The 17,312-nt window shown below is 48.2% G+C and overlaps 1 protein-coding gene across 1 annotated transcript in view; it reads left to right on the forward strand.

Moving 5' to 3' along the window:
- SLCO3A1 (solute carrier organic anion transporter family member 3A1) overlaps nt 1–17,312 on the forward strand; it is a gene marked incomplete at its 5' end in the record, with an annotated part of 122,517 nt that overhangs the window by 12,195 nt on the left and 93,010 nt on the right. Inside the window, one exon of the mRNA XM_084293507.1 lies at nt 10,301–10,766. Coding sequence (XP_084149633.1) covers nt 10,301–10,766 — 466 coding nt within the window. The remainder of the gene's footprint in view (nt 1–10,300; nt 10,767–17,312) is intronic.

Below are 17,312 nucleotides of genomic sequence, written 5' to 3' on the forward strand. Positions count from 1 at the left end.
TTTATTTGCCCCCAGTGGTACATAAGGTATAGATTCAGGCATGTTCATTTTGATTTTCCATGTCCTGATTGTGCTCAGAACTTTTGGTGTCAAAAATTACATTTTGTGACTCTTGGTCACAAAAATTTAAATTTGTGGAATGTTTCCAGGAGTCAGTGTCCCTGGACTTTCCCTGCTTTCTGCCTTGCCCCTGCTTCACACAACCAAGAGGTGAAATAAATGGGGGAACAGCAACTTGTTTCCTCTGGGCCTGTACTCACTGGGTAGAACCTGTTGATGGTGGCATCTTGGCAGGGGCAGAAGAACATTCCTGCCATGTGTGGGTTATGTTTTATAACCTGGATTTTGCTTGGCTGTCCAGAGCTGTCATGTTCAGACTGACTGCTTTCATCAGTCAAGACTAACGTACATGCCCAGAGAAATCTGTTTTCATTTGCATTTGAGCAATGTGACACGTGTCACAGCTAGGAGAAGACAGCCTTGCCATGGAGTAATGCTTGTTGGCTCAGCAACAGCTATAGGTAGCTTTTGGTGAAGGTACAGTTTGGGACCTTGGGATGTTTGGATTCATTTTCTGGCTTTGTCACTGACTTCCTCAGGCCTTCTTTGGGTTTTATCTCCACATTAACTAATCGGGTAGTTGTGATGTAGTCAGGCTTTGTTGTGGGCTGGGATTGTGGATGCTCAGCCTCCACAGTGAAGGTGACTGGAGTGGAAGAGGCGTGCCCTGAACCAGGTCTCTATCAGCTACTATAATGAAGTTGATACCAGTCTGTTAATTTATTTAATGCTAATTGTGTATTATTCCACCTGTGGTTGATCTGTGAGGCATCTTCCTTCACCCTGGGCTATGATGCAGCCTTGTTGCCACCTGAATGCTATCCTTGCTTCCCTCACACCTGCCTGGAGCTGTGGTGTTGAGCATCTAGCCCTTTGCCTTCTGAGCCTTCCCAGGGACTGGCTATTTGGGGCTGCTTTCCTTCCTCTGTGGGTAGCGATGGATTTAAGAGCCTGAGGGTATTATTTTTCAAAGATACTTTCCGAGCCACACTCTAATTGACAAAAGTGACTTATTCTAAGTGTCTCTTTGAAAATGGTGCTCTTGTTCCAAAGCCACTTAAGTGCTTTTGAAAAATCTTTCTGCCTGTTACTGATTGCAGTGGACTGCTTCAGTGGTGCCTAGCCCATGTAAAGCAGTCTGGATTTAAAGCCTAAATGTTATGAGCCTGGCTAATAAACTGTATTGTAATTAGTACCTTTGGGAGGCAGGAACCAGGGGAAAGCTGGGTGTAAAGGGAACGAAATTCATATAAAAGCTGTCCGTAAAGAATAAGTGAAGAACTGTGGAAGGAGATGAAAACACAGCATTTGAAATGGGTGTGCAGGGGATATGCGATAGGAAGAAAATGGGTGTGAAGCTGCAAGGGAAACTTTAATAGGCTTATGTTAAAGCGGACAAAGGATCTAGACTAGCAGGTAGTGAGCTTGCATAAAGAGTGATCCTTTGAACAGTCGGAGTTAATGTAACCTGCAGGTCCCTGTTTTCCAGCTTCCCCTGTGCGAGCTGGGCTGGACACATCCCTTGGTTAGTGAGTCTCTGGTTTGGCTTGGTGCTGAGCAATGTATGCAAAGCCATTCTGACTGCAGTGTCTGAATTTGGGGTTCCTCCCAGAATTTGTTGTGCCACTGCTGTAGGAGCAGTGGTCCTCTGTGAAAACTTCTCTGGTATCGGGTGGGTAAGTGGTGGTGACTTCTGCTTTCCTTACATGTACTCATTGAATTTTTGCAGGGTCTGGTGGCTCTACAGTGAGGGGACCCCATAAGCTGCTGCTCCATGCCTGTCTCTAAAAAGGATTGTTGTTAATACTGCAGACATGAGGTGAAATTCAGCCATCTGTGTGTACAGCCTCAGCAGACACATTTATTCATTGGCTTTTTGATAGCTCACTTCCCAGTGAACCCCAAGGAACAGAGCTTTCGTCATCTGGCGAGACATCTTCTTGCCTGTGTCTGTTTTACAGGGAACGCGCCGAGTCCAAGTGAGCTATAACAAGTCTGCAAGTTACGGCTAGATTGCCCGGTTAATTGTTCTTTAACTACAAGATGTTTTTTTAATTGCCTCTGTGTTATTTTTCGTGTGTTATTTTAAAGAGCACTTGTAAATCACCTTCTGTTCAGGAGAAAAGGGCTTGCCGTTTCTGAGAAATGACAAAATGGGGAGATGGTGTGATGGGAGGGGAGGTAACGCTGCACGGCTTGTGCTGTGCTCGGGACTGCCCAACTTCAACGTGCAAACGTCACGAGCCCGCCCTTCACAACTTCCACCCCTCGTTCTTCGCACAGGAGATGCTCAGATAACGACGAGGTTCTCAGGAACAGATTGAAAATCACCTTCACGCCCTGACTTCTTGTCTGTTTGCACCACACTCTCCCCATGCTCACATCCCAACCCGCCCTGTTCTTCACCGGGAGGTTTGGCAGCAGCTGGCCTGCAGCTCCCCTTCCTGCCCTCAACCCCGCGCAGATCAATGGGGAAGGAGGAACAAGTAGTTGGGGAGCAGGACGACCTGGACAGCTCCTGTGTGGGCTGTAGGGGAGAAGAGTCTCATCATTTTTGTATCAGCTTGGGGTGTTGGTACTCAGCTGCTAGAGACCCCCTAACTTTTGAGTTACCACGAAGTGCTGTGGACTGATAACACAACGTGGCCATTTCTTTAGTTCCCTTTTAAATGGCTTCCTTCTTCCCATCACTTACTAAGTAAAAGTATTTTGTGTGCCGGTTGATGAGAACTGCCTCTTATTTCTCCTAAATCCGAGTTCCCATTTGCTGTGGCCAGGCATCCCTGCTGCTGGGTGGGGAGAGGAGCAGGAGAGGGATCAGCAGAGCCAGAGCAGATGAGGAGAAAAGTAGCAGGACTTGTCAGAAAACCTCCTCTCTCAGTACCCAGCCTTTATATAATCACCGTTGTCCTCCAACCGTGAAAACTGAATTCAGCTTCCATCAAAGCTTTTATTAATGCTGCCTCAGAGTGTCCTGCGTGTGTCACTTCTGCCCTGGTTCTTGCCTGGCGGCTGGGAACGCTGCTGCAAGCGGCTCCGCGGGCCTCTCATCTTTATCTGTGCTGTGGCATGACTCGGATGCAACCCTTAGCCCCGAACTCAGCTCTCGATCATAAATTAAGATAACATGAAGTCCTTTGCCTGACAGGTTTTCCTGCCAGGCTTGCATCATGGTTTCTGTTGCGGTGAGTGGCCCTGGTTATAGTGCACAGCCTTATCTGCAGACACAGCGTGTTGTGCTAGGAGTATTTTATTAGATAGACAACCAAATTTGCATTGATGGAGGGGCCACAGGGAAAGAGAAGTGAGGCTGCTGCTGTGTGACAGGTCAGGATCCTGCCTCTGGTACTTTGACAGTACGTAGGAAGGGGCTTTTTTTTGCCAAGAGGAGCCTCCCAGAGACATGCACTTCATCTCTGCTCAGTGTTTCTTCTGATCCATCTGCATAGTACAGATCAGAACCCCTCGTCTTAAACCAAACCCAGGGTGATGCTGTCCTATTTGCACAGTCCTGGGTTTGTGTGTGAATTGTATTGCCAGTCCTGCATGCCACCAAGTGTCTTTCATGCTGTACGAGTCTGCATTTAAGCTGTTAAATACAGCTTAGGTTACCTTGTCTGGCTTTGTTCTGCTACTTACCGGACACAAGAAAAAAAAGAAAAGGAGATTTATCTCTGAATGTGTCGAAGATGCTCTGACTGCACTCCCTCGGCCATTTACTTTCACAGAGCTGAGCAGCAGCCCCTTTTTGCAAAGCTGCTGTCTGCTTATCCCACGTGGACTGTTCATCCTCCTGGCCTGCAGTGTGCCACTTCTATGCTGCACGTCTTAACGCACACAGAAACTCAGTCTGGGGTTGAGGTTTGTGCTCCTTGCATGTTTCTGATGCATTATTTTGCTGCCAGTGAAAGTGCCATAACGTTTTAAAATAAATCAGGATTCAGGTATCTGCTAGCTCTGTTGTACACGTGCTGCTGAAGAGAAGTGTAGGCTACAAATGGGTTCTGGCACTGGATATATTTATGCAGATACCCTGTCAGAGACTGAAATATCACCTGCATTCACACGGTGAGGTGAATCTTGAACAGGTTTGGAAGAAGAAAGGTTCTGTGGATGCTTGGTTTGTGGCTGCAAAAGTATTTGCAGAGGTTGGGACTCGAAGGTTTTGCTTTGTCTTAAAAAAGCCCATCTTAGCTGTGATGCTTATCTGTGTCAGAGCAACAGAAAAAGCCTTTCAAGCCTCTCTAGGAAGTTCGCTGTGGCCTGGTACTCGGTGCCTGTGTCTATTTCGAGCTGCCCGTGACTCAGTCCATCCTGCCGTGACAGGTAGCAGCCCCGGCAGTCTTTTCGTTCACACCTCTCCAAATGGGGCAGCGCTTTGTTTCCCCAGGGGAGGCAGGGAAAGGGGGACAGTCTGTGGTGTCCCCTGCAGGATCCTTGGGAAGCAAATGCAGAAGGTTAACAGCAGCCCGTTGCGTGGCTGTTTATTGTAATGATTGCCTGCATTACTGAGGTTAGGTTTTTCATGCTGCATGTTTGATCTGTATGGAGCCTGCTCTTGCTACACTAGTGGAAAACAGACTCGTTTAGCTTTGCGAGGCACATGACTCTTTTTTTAAGCTATTCTGAAATGAACTGTGGGTTTCCATGGGCGTATTGACTCCTGACCAAACAGGATATCTTCTGTGGGTGCTGCCTGCTCTTTGCACCGCTTGCAGCGCGCAGTGAGCATTGCACTGCAACGTGCATCTCGCCTCGAGCACGAGTGCGTGGTGCTGCTTCTCTTGCTGCACGCTCTAATATCCTTTCTGCTCAGGCCACTGAAAATCCTGGCTTTGAACGTGTGCTTAATTCGGGCCGTGTCAATAAGCTCAGAGCTGGTCACCAGAATATAAAATAAATTGTCCTTCACTCTGCCTGGTGAGCACAGATCCGAGCTGCACACTCCTTGTGGCACCGGCACAGCAACTTGCAGATTTACCGGTACTGGCCTAGAAACAGCGTAAGCACATGCAACAGCCAAGCTAATAACACCCTACTTCTCAGCTGCGGCACTATTATCCCTGTCACGTGAATGCAAATTTCTATGCAGAGACAATTTCCAGACCTTGAGCAGAGCCAGCTTGGGTGTGTTGGCATCGCCACCCTTTCTGCTTGCTCTTCTGTTCGCATGCCCAAAGCCAGCGCAGGTGTCAGCATCTTTGGTGAGAGCATCTTTTAGGTTCCCACTGACTTGGCTGGACTGGGAACGGCGTTGAAAGAAGCCATCAGCAGGAGGAGATGGGCCCTCTAAATAAAGGCAGGATTTGGCCCTGTCCTGTGTGGCTGCTGGAAGGGAGGACGAGCGACACCTGAAGACACGGGTGGAGGCATGTGGAAGCAGCAGTGCTGTTTGTGGGCCAGTTGCTTTGGCCCTTCGAGGAATCGTACATTTCCCAGCTCTGTAATGGAGACTGTGGGAGACGGTTCACGTCTGTTTTCCTCTGGGAACGGAGTTGCCAGGCAATTATTTTACACCCTGTAGCACTGCCGACATGTCTCTTCAAGTCCGATCTCTTACCACATAACTGAGAAAATGTATTTTACATTAAAAAGCAGCCTTTAAAAAAGGCCCTTCAGGCATAAAGTCAATGTGTTTTCTATATATAACCGCGTGTTATTAATACAATGAACTTATCTGTAGACTCTGTGGGTGAATATGACTTATCACTGGAGATGCGAACAATATGATGTTCGTTTTCAATGCACTGTGTGTACGGCTCCGTAGCGGTGCCCCCAGCCCTCAATTCATTCCTTGGTGACAAAGCGGGGCAATAGCGTGAGGCAGCTTTGCGGATTGCGTTTTTGCTGAGCATTAATATAAAATAAACAGCCTCTAGAGAGAACAAATCTACCTTGGGTCAGAAATGCCAAGATCTATAGATCTGGGGCAGACAGGAATGATGAATGTGAGCGAGCATTATTGAACTGAGTCCAGAATGGCATGACAAAAGCTTCGCTGGGTTTAGTTACAGGGGCTGCAATATAAGTTGCTTTGGCTGAAAAAAAAATTTAAGGTGGTGATTGATTTTGTTGCTTTTTTCCCCTTTTTTTAATGTAGGTAGTTTATCACTGCGTGCATCGTGTGAGATCATTTTCCTCTTTCAGTCACTGTAAAGCGTTTCGGAGGAGACTGAGGGGGCCCCTTTAGCCCAGGTCCTTGTGAATGCTGAAATGTCTTTGGAAACCGAGACGGACACATTGTGCAGAGTTCCCGGGCTCTGTAAGAAGAGGAAGGAAATGAGGTACATGAGCTTGCAGATAGCACAAGCATTGTATAAGTTTAAATTACGGTTATTGTATGTTAGGTGGTGCCTTCGCAAAGGCAGCGGGCTGGGTTCCCTGGCATTTTGGGATCCCCAGCCCTGAACCTCTGCAGGTGCAGTGCCCTGTGGCCTGTTCAGGACTGATCTATAGGAAAGACACGTGGACATAAGAGTAACAGGGATCTAGGCAAAGCAGAGCTGTTTTCAGCCCTGCTGCAAACCCGTACAAGGCTGTAGCTCCAGTGCTGCTGCCACCATGCCTGGGTGCTGGCATTTGCCATAATCACAACACTGTCTGTGCTGCCTCTCTCATCTCACTCCTCTGGACGTGCCTGGTCAGTGCATGGTTTCACACTGTTACCTTTTGGGGATAAACCCAGTAAAACTCATTCCTAGGCGCTGGGCCTATGCATCTTGTCCGTCTGACTTCTACAGAGTGTTTGTATCAGCAGCCCTGTCACTGTTTCCATCATAGAGCAGAAACTAACTGAACGTCCTCCCAATCCGTTCAGTGCAGCCGTGACAAAACAGCTGTGTGGCTTCCAGCAGCCGGGAAATAGCGAGTTCACAGCTACAAGGTGGGCTCCTGGCACGTCCCGCTGTGCTTTAGCAAGAGGCTGTCTGTCTGAAGGCCCTGTGCTGCCATCCCGCTCCGTGCCCTGCATCCCTGCAGGGAAAGCAGCCACCTCGTGGGCTGCACTCCCCAGTGCTCCACCTGGTCTCAGCACACAGGGACTCCTTATAATCCTCGCAGCCTTTCCGCGTGATGTCTTTATTTTACAGGGACCTGTCGTGTCTTCTGCAACATTTACATGACTCTGGGTAAATGGAGCTAGTGTCGAGGAGCTGCGATGGCTCCCAGGGAGCAGGCTCGTGAGCAAACACACAGCACAGTGCTGGCTTTTCAGCCAGCTGTGTCCTGCACGCAAGCTGCAGCCCTTTGGTCAGGTTACACACGGGGCTGCTGGTATGCAGGAAGCCCTCTAAACGTGGGGTGTAGAAGAAAGTGAGAACGATTTGACCGTGGGCAGAGGTTGGGTTTGGGTAAATGCGGGTAACACCTCTGCTGTGCTAGTGCTGGGGTTGTAGTCAGTGCGCGTGCTTAAGGTCACAGCCAATGTCAAAGCAAAAATTGGGGCTGTGCTTTCAGCTCCTGCCACTCTGGAGGTAACACAGTTATATTCCTGGTTTCTCCGGCTAAAAATCTGCATGTTGACCATTTATTTCCAAGCCCTATTTTTATTTGGGGGTTATTTTTCCATGACTGTCAGTGGTTTTGCACGCTCAGAGTCATTTGCTCATCTTGGAGAGATTTCCCCTTCTGCCACACCACGTGTTTGGTGGGACCTCAGCTATTGCTGTGCTCCCCCGGGGCCGTGCTAAAGGTGGCGGCTGGGTTTCGGGAGGGCAGGAGGACAGTTTGGGTGAGCACTGTGGCTGTTATGCCGCCGATGGGTGCAGCACCGCCGGCTCTGACCGCAGCACCTCAAACTACAGCCCTGGTCGCGAGGCATTTTCAGCTGGGGAATCTGGAAGAGAAGGAGCTCGCCTGCATTCCTCATGTTCCTTGCATCTCAGACACTGAGGATGTCTCTTGGTGTGAGTAAGGATCAGAACAGCAGCAGGAGCTCCTGCAGCCTGCTAGCACAGCAGGGCCAGCAGACAGGAACCACGCAGTTCCCTAGGGAAGTCCGAAGGCGCCTGCCTGCTTCTGCCTCTCCGTGCCGGTGCGGTCGGCAGCCTCCCCCATCACCTTCTGCTTTAGCAGCTGGAGGTTGTGCTGAGAGCCCAGGTGCACGAAGAGGGTTCCCGTAGCAGGGGGCTGGCTTTGCAGGACTTGTGTGTGCTCAAGCACTGTTGGCTGGAGGTCGCTGAAGCAGGGACAGACTGTGCTGTGCCCTCAGGAAAGGGTCAGCATTTCTCCTGGTGAGTCACGGCGCTGTTTCACCCCAACAGCTACTGTACCCCTGTGTCAGATGGAGCCACGGTCTCCTCTCCCTTGGACCCACACATCTTCACTTGGGTTTGGTGTGGGGAAGAATTATTGCATTGTCTGCAGTCAGGGGCTGGATTTGTAGGGTTTCTCTTTGTTTGGTTTTGACCTTGTTCATCTCTTGGCTCTTCAGTCCAGGACGATTACAGCACTGGCACAAAATGGCCACTGCCTGTACGGGACAAAGGCTGGATTTTCAAAAATCACGAGTCCCATCTGGTTTTGTAGAGCTGACTCTGACACTTCTCAGGTTGAGATCTGGGGGCTTTTACTGGTGCAGAGCAGCAGCAGTGGGCTGTTTCTGTTCTTCCCTTTCGTGGCTGCTGGAGCTGTCTTTGTCCAAGCTGTGCCCTGGTGTCCCCCAGCAGAAGCTAGCTGCCCCCGGACAAGAGCTGCTGTCAGAATACTTTAAAGTCGGTCAGGCTGGCTCCTGCTTCGTGAGGTTTATCAGCAAAGATTTTCAGTGCCTCCAGTGGGAGGCTATTTTTGTTCTATCCAGGGGCTACCTTCTGCTGTGAGGTCTTTATAATGTGTTTTTGGTTTTGTTTTTTTTTTTTTCCTTTCTTTATAATATGTTTTTAACAGACAGAGAAACCTGCCTGTTTAAGGACAACCTTAAACATCATCTCTCGCAGCCTGAAAAGCGAGGTAGTCTTTTATCCAAGGTAAACATTTTTGGCATTTCTGTGACACTTTCCATTTTTTTGTGTGATTTTCCTGCATAAAACGGACACTGCTGTAGACAGGAGAATGTGCTGAGCTTTCTCCCTTGAGCAGGGATGACAGCGAGCCAGGCACCCAACGTTTCGTCTCCCCGCTTTGATCCGTGCCTCGGCTGTCGCGTAAAACCCACGCTGTGTTGCGTTGCACCGAACGATCAGAGCTGGATGACATCTCAAGAGATCAGCCGGTCCATTTTCCTGCCCTTTGGTGAGATCAGCCGTACCTGTGCTGTTCCTGACAGCTGCTGCCCTGTGTTCTGAAAGAGCTCTGCAGCCTCTCCAGGCAGCCTGCTTCCCTGTTTGACAACCCTCGCCAGGAGAAGGCTGCTTTCCCCCCAACCTTGCATTTAACCTGAATCATCTCTGCTGCAGGTTAAGCCTGTCACTGCTTGTGCTGCCCATTTTGAAGGCAAAGAACAAATCACTCCTTTCTGCGGCAATGTGAGGTATTCGAAGACTGCTCTTGTACCTCTTTCATGTTAAATAACAGCTATTTGTTAAATTTTCCCTTCTTTGTTGTAGATTGAGATCTTCTATGTAAATCTTAATTTGTGAGTCTTCTCAGAACTGTTCTGCAATTGAAGATCCAAGTCATTAACCAATTCACAAACAGTTTAAGCCATTTGCTCGGCGTTTTATTTAAATGCTTTAATAAAAGCCTTTTCTGCCAGCCAAATTGCCTATTTGTGCGTCGCTGTCTCTGACTGACTTCGTGGCCTCATGCTAGCCTGTGAGCCAAGTCCCTGCAAGGTTTTCTGCTGCTCAATAACCGTGGTTCTTTCCAAGAGAAAGATCAGGTGCCTGGTGTGATGTGTTGCTTGGGGTGGTTTTACATTGGTCCTGTGGGGCGGTGTTTTTGGGATGTGAAGGCTGCACGGTCAGATGGAAAGGAGCCTTAAGAGAGGCTGACAGATCACGGAGTCTCAGGGCTCTGCAAGCACCCAAAATGTGGATATTGATGTATTAGGAGTTGGAAATGAACACGTGTGCAGACAAGTGGTAGGTCACGAAGTGTCCCTTGCTGTTAGGACCTTCCAGCAGGGCTCTGTTTGAATTTGGATGTCAGCTGCTACTGTGCTGTAATTTGTGTGTCCTTGATTTGTAGGTTTTTGGCTGTAAGGGAGACGCGAGGAAACTTGTACATTAGCAGGGCATACGAGGAGGACAGAAAGCAGTCTGTGTTTCCTCTCAGTAACTCTATCTGCATTTCTGTCTTGTAGGTGAGTGTTTTAACCACCTTGGAGCGGCGATTCAACCTGCAGAGTGCTGATGTGGGCGTCATTGCCAGCAGCTTCGAGATCGGCAACCTGGCCCTCATCCTCTTTGTGAGCTACTTCGGAGCCCGAGGACACAGACCACGCTTGATAGGATGTGGAGGGATAGTCATGGCCTTGGGCGCCCTGCTTTCCGCACTGCCCGAATTTCTGACCCACCAGTATGAATACGAATCTGGGGAAATACGCTGGGGAGCCGAAGGGAGGGATGTGTGCGCTGCCAACGGGTCCACCAGCGATGAGGGACCAGACCCGGACCTTATCTGCAGGAATCGGACTGCTACCAACATGATGTACTTGCTGCTCATCGGAGCACAGGTCCTCCTGGGCATTGGTGCTACCCCCGTCCAGCCCCTGGGAGTTTCCTACATCGACGACCACGTGAGGCGGAAAGATTCCTCTCTGTACATAGGTGAGGCTCGCTGAAAGTTTTCCTTGAGGCCAGGCGTGTCCCTTTTGTCATCTTTGTTGGCGGTGCAAGGGATGCCTTGACGTTTCTTATCTGTGTGCATCTGTGCCCGGGAAGGTAACGAAGCACTGGGCTGTACCGAAGTGGTTGGTAAGCAGCAGGGAAGCACACTGATACTTTCCTTTATTGGAGCAGTGGTAGAAGTTGACAGCTGTGGTAATTATTAGTGTGTAATTAGAAAGATGCTTGCTCCTTTTATTGTGTGTACCCGTCTTGCTTTAAATTCTGATTTTGTTTGTTTACGGTTGAGTTTTAGCTGAAGATTTTCCAAGTAGCATATGTGGTGATAACGTTTTTGTCCCAAGGCACCCCAGTTCCTTTTCCCTTCCGAAGCACCTGACTGCATCTGAGCAGTCGTTGCTGTATAAGGAGACAGAAGGGATGCGTGTCGTGGCACTACCACCATCACGTTTCAGCAAGCAAGTGCCTGGTATGGAGGAGGTGCTGCGACCCAGCGAGCTGTGGCAGGACCCCAGATAATGCGATCCCTGTCACGAAACGGGATGCGGAAGCTGGTGATGTCTATTTTGAGATCTGGTGAGCCTAGAGTCGAGCTCATGATTCTGGTGATCATGTTGCAAAATTATTCCAGACGGCTAAGATATGAAATTGGGGTTCGGTTACCCGGTCAAACATCTCTAGTATCTCAGTAAAGTTCTCATGGGTTTCAGCAGCGGTGCCCTCTGTGACAGTTTTAAAGAGGATGCTGTGGGTGAAGCTGTTCTCTGGGGAAAAAAAAAAAACTCAGTCTTGGCTCATTCTCCTTTCTTCAGGACTTGCCACCAGGTAAATGGCTCCAGTGCATTAAATCACAATACAGCTGAAGTATGTGCTGCTGTTACTGGGTTCCTTCTGCAGTTGTTAGTAGAGTTTTTAGTGACAAAAACTGCGTGCACGTGTGCCTTCACCCCTCACTTTGCTTTTAAACATCAACTAAATGGATGATCCCACTGGTAGCTATTCTTTTTTCTAAGACACTTATAACTGAACACAGCTGTGGGATGGCCAAAGCTGGGCAGTCCCACTGACTTTCTGAAGGATCTTAAATGTCTTGGGATAGCGCAGAGGCCTGTTGGAATGACTGACTCTATAGCATGGTTTCCGCATTCCTGGGTGTATTTCTGTCTGGCTTAGATGTTCTTCTACATATTCAAAGCATGTCTGTGTTTTCCTTTAACCGGCCATAAAATCCTGGCACTTGTGGTATTGGTTGTTATTAACCTTCACTTGGTTCTGTAAGTGCTTGTGAGGGATCCTCTGGATAGAGCAGGGTGATATATAAAGCACAAGGTACTGTACAACCCAAAGGTGAATAATGGGACTAAATTCACTGGGGCAACTTTGCCAATGCCATAAATGATGAGTTGGAATTAAGAGCGGTTCTAAGATTATCTATTATAAATAACGATATGGAGGAGCAGCAACTTCTTTCAGGCTGTTCCGTGGGCATTTTGAAAGCAATGCTTCATGTCTGAGAACAGGATTAAGGAGGGTGCGTAAGAGGAAGATTAGGAAGAGTGATTCTTTTAGTTCCTTAGATACATTCATCTTGCATGCTAAAATACCTTCTTTAAAGTTGGCAGCTCAACCGTAGCTGGGAAAATACAGCCAGAAGAAATAATTTCTTCTTGCTACATGCAGTTTTGTGATTTTTTCCTTCATATACTCGCTTCTAACCATGTAGCGTTCCTTTCTGCAGCTAGAATGTATCATAATCATCAAATCTTGATCTGGACTTCTCTATATAAATGGTGGGTCGCAGAAGAGTGCACGTTGTGTGCACACTCAACCGATCAGCTGACTGAATGAAGTTTAATATTAGTCCTATCCCGAGCTATCCATCACAAGTAGGTTTTTGGGTAGGGGATGATTAATTCTTACATCAAACTGCAATCAATTTGGTTAGTGAAAATAAAAGCTAGCAGGAAGAAATGAACAGGAAAAACTGTATTCTGTGGATGAATATAAATGGAGAGGGTGCAGGTGGAAATACGTGTCTCCTTGGGTTTGTGAGTGCTTGAGAGGTGGTCCAGTTCCGTAGTTTAAGGCACCCTTTGAGAATTATGGGCTTGGATTTGTGTTTAACTGATTATTTTTGTTGATGTCGTCAATGCAATTTTCAGTGGCCTTAGCAGAAAGCTGGCTGAGCAGCTTACCCGCTTGGTTCTCCTGTTTCACAGCGGAAATAACTGCGGCGTGTACTGTCACTGGGCTATGTTTGTAGCAGTTTTCTTTCTCATAATAGCACGCTCGCTCAGTAGGGGCTACTCTGTGTGTGACCGGATGAAACGTTTTTGGGTAAGTTCCCTCGGTTTAAATTAGGAGCAAATCTGGCATAGGCTGCTCCCTCAGGACAGAAACTAATTAATAACAGTGGTAATAGTCTGGCCAAGCTCTCCACCATAGCTGGGAAGAAATGATCAGATTGACCAGGCCGTGCTGTCTCCAGTATATTGCTGCTGTCAGGTATGGATGGGCTGCGTTTGGGCTCTGTTGTAGCTGGGGGGAAGAAATAGTCTCTTACCTGGCAGCTTAGTGCCAGTAATTGTTCACCTGCAATAAAATTCCTCTTTTGTCCCAAGGCAGTGAGTTAGACGGAACTAAACCCATGCGCTGAGTTTTTTTCCTTCCCTCCAAGTTGTGCAAGAGTTCAGTGGAGCAACTTCAGGTAATCTCCTCCAACCTCCGTGCAGGGAAGAGACAATACAGGGAGACTGCTCTGTGTAACAAAAACAAACAAATAATTAAAAAAAAAAAAAAAAAAAAGGAAACCACAACTTTTGTGTGTGTATGTATTAATATAAATGTGTGTATGCAGAAGAATGCAGATGTGTTACCACATGGGATTTAAAGTGGGACTTTACTTTCAGTAGTAATGAAAGCCTACAGCATGAGTGAAATAGAACACATTTATGACCCTGAATCTGTGAAATCCTGCACACTGTGGTTTCCCTGTGATGACACGCACACAGGAGATGGGCAGTGCCCCTCTGCTGTGCACCCTCTGAAGGCAGAGGCTGTTCAGGCTTGTGCTGTCCTTCCAAGGAGGTGGGGACTGATGGAGTTTCGTAATTACAGAGATAGGGTGAACTCCTACGGGAAGGTATCTCTGTGGCACGGGCTGCTGACATGTAGCTTCATGTTTCTGGAGCTAACAGCAGTTACGGGAGGTTTTCTGATGCCTGCTAACAAACTCAAACAGATTCTGTTGCTGTAGTAACCAGCCCTAGGAAAAGGGCTGTGCTGTGGTAACTGAGGGCAAATCAAATCACAAAGATGCATGCACACGAGCACACGCCAAGGGATGTCCAGAAGAAAACACATTTGTGCTGTAACAGAGTTTGGAAGGTAGCAGGACCACGTCTGCTCCTGCTAATGATGGGAAATACATTCCCTTCCATTTCAGCAACCAAGAGGATGCTCAACCAAGAGCAAAGGTTACGAAGTTGGCAATAACATCGAAAAAATGAGAAAATGTAGGAGTTTTCTTAGCTGTTTCAAGTCAGAGAAGTCTTCTGTTATGGTGCTTTTCTCTCCCTGTCTGCTGTCGTATTTAAGGTCTCGACTCCAAAGATTTCAAATCAAACAGGATAGTGACACCTGCATTTATTGGCATTTGGTATTAGCATCCCCTCCGAGGGAGGAGTTCCTCGCTCCCTCAGGCTGCAGGACTCATTGCTGCAGTTACGCTGCTGTTCAAATCCCCTCGATTTGTGGCATTGTTTGCTTTAAAGGGGGAAAAGCATTTTGAGGACTCCTTACTACACAGTTCCTTTTTCTACCCGCTAATGACTCACTTGACATTTCCCTCCTCTGTGCCTCTTCTGCGAGCTCTTGCGAAGTTCTGTGGAAATCGATGAAGACTGTGTCACGGGAGGGGGATCAGAGGCATCATGGAGCTGATCCAGGGGGAAAACGACAGCGGTTGTATGGATTTGCTGCCTCCCAGATGAGCAAGAGCTCGCAAGCGGTTTCTGGTCACTGGAGTTGCCCCCGTTGGTGTCAGCAGTGGTTTGTGTGTTCAGGTAGAGCCAGGGCAGGGCCGTGGCAGGTGAATGTTGTTGGCAGCCTCCTTATGCTCCTTCTGGGCTTCCTGCAGCAGTTACCATTTGCTGCTGAAGCTGTTGCACCTCGTCTAGACCACGGTTACCTGCAAAGCACAATGAATAGCGCGGGGAGCCGGTAATTGATCTGGGACAATTAAAGGCTGCATTATAGGGAGGAAGTCGCTGTTATTCTGTCTCCTGTTGATGGAGGAAATTGATATTGATGTTGGAGGGGAGCAGTGCCAGGCTGTGTGGAGCTTGGCTCGTTCAGCAGAATGCTGGGTTGGTCTTTAACGTGCCAGGGACTTTCATCAGGTTCTCCCAGGCTGTCTCGGTGTTTAACTTCATGCCCACATACCCCACGTGTTCAGGACAGGACTGGAGTCCTGGTGGCTCACAGAAATGGCTCTAAGAGGAAGACTGACACGAGGGAAGTCCCAGAAGGGGCAAGCCTGAGCCAGAGTGAGTGATAAGGAGCGATGGGTGCTCCTCTATGGGCAGTACAGGGGTGTGTGCCTGACCTCGGTGTGCTCGGGGGAATATACCTCTTCTTGGTTTGCTTTGTGGAAGGGTGGAAGAACAGAAAAATAGAGAACTCAGCACTGCTGCATGTGTCCGTTTAGCTGCTTTCTTCTGCCTCATCTTCCCAGCTTCTCTTTGGTCTGTACTATGTGTATTTGGGTTTATCTTGGGGCTGTTGTCACTGCTGACCCCGATGTAAGAGGCAAACTCAACAGGATGGCGTTTGGTGCCCAGTTCTGCCCAGATGGGACTTGCCAGCCCCAGGAAAGGGGACAGTGCCCGACGCTGTCACTGCTGACCCTGACCTTGGCAGGGGTTATTTTGCATCGGACGTGTGGAAGCGCTTTTGGTTTTGCCACCGCAGTTGCAGAGTAGTGCTCGCGCTCGCTTTTGGTGCCTTCCTTGCTTGCTCTAAGCATCAACTCGAGATTTGCCGCAGAGGAAGACAAATGTGCCCTAGTTGGAATCTTGCTGTCTCCAGGGATAAATTTGTCCATTTGAAAAATCACTTATGGTAGCTTACGTCAGTCAAAATGACAGCAACCATTGTGTTTTGGAGGAGCAGGAGCGTTTTCGCTACTGACAAGAATTAAATCTGAGCGTATCTATAGCAGTGAGTTAATAGCAAGTTATCAGCGTAAGATGCTGAAATCATCAGAGTTTGAGTCAACATTTTGCGTGTGGCAATACAAAGAAATAGTACTCAGATTTCTATTAGGAAGCGCCTGTTGGCAAGCTAAGCAGTTGCTGTGAACCTTGAAACCATTCATCTTCTGCGTATCTGGTGTTACGTATGGTAGGGTTCATCACTAAATGCCTACAGGGAAAAAGAGCACAAAAGGGGGCTTCCGATTTTAAAAGCAAATATAAAAATGCAGTTCATGACATTAAAGAAAAAGCCATAAAAACCAGAGAGCAGAAAATCTTAACCATCTACAGGGCAACCCCTCTGTTGTCTAATGTCCTTGTGTGCAACTTAGCACATTTGGAGGAGTGTAGAATGAGCAGTCAGTGGTGGCACCTTTCACGATAGAAGAAATAATGAATAAATGTCTCCCGTTTATTCAGAAGCCTAAGAGTTCTGTTTCCTGGGGGACACAGCATGTAATGCTGGGAAACACGGATATTTTGGAGCTGAAAGCAGATTGTGCGGCTGATCGGGCTTTCATGCTGGAAGCATGTTCTGTTCTGCACGTAGCTTGGTTTCTGTGGTGTGAGAAGCGCTATTTAAAGCTGGTGAGGACCCTCGTTCCCCGCAGAAATGTGTCGAGATGGGCATTGTTTTGTCCCTTCCCAGTTCTTTAGAATATTTTCTCATGCCCAGATTCCCTCTCCGCCTTACCCCTGGGTGCTGCTTTCCTAAGCTCACCTGCTTAAAGCTCAGCCAGCCTTGTGCTTTCCTTAGCCTTCTTCCTTTCAAGAGCTCATTTCTCCCACACCTTCCATAGGGGATTTCAGCTGACATTTCCTATTTGTTGTGTATCTTCTGCACGCCCGTCAAGTACCTGCAAGTTTGGTGAGGCTGTCCACCTCCACGTGGGCACGTTTGCTTGCAGGGTGAGCTCTTGTTCCAGAGAATTGTTCTTCTCCCCGCTGGGGTGTGCGGTTCTGTAGGTACGAAGTATTTTTAGCCTAGAGATTTGACAGAATTTTGTGATCGTTTTGTTCGGTAAGTGCATCCTCCTACAGATGATTTGGGGAGCCATTCCTTTCTGCCACTGTCTCCAAAGGGCTGAGAAAGACAAGGTATTAGCACAGCACTGAAAGGAGAGTTGTTGCCAACGTGAGTGCTGTGCTGCCTGTTCATTACTGGGAGGTGTCTTTGCATCAAATTCCCTTCTTGTCTTCCCTGTGGACTAACTCCAATCAGTTTAAATTGCACGGCTTCATGTGGATATACCCCTATTAACAGTGCTGGCCT

The sequence above is a fragment of the Netta rufina genome, assembly GCF_964035555.1.
Source record: "Netta rufina genome assembly, chromosome: 11".
Lineage (NCBI taxonomy): Eukaryota > Metazoa > Chordata > Aves > Anseriformes > Anatidae > Netta > Netta rufina.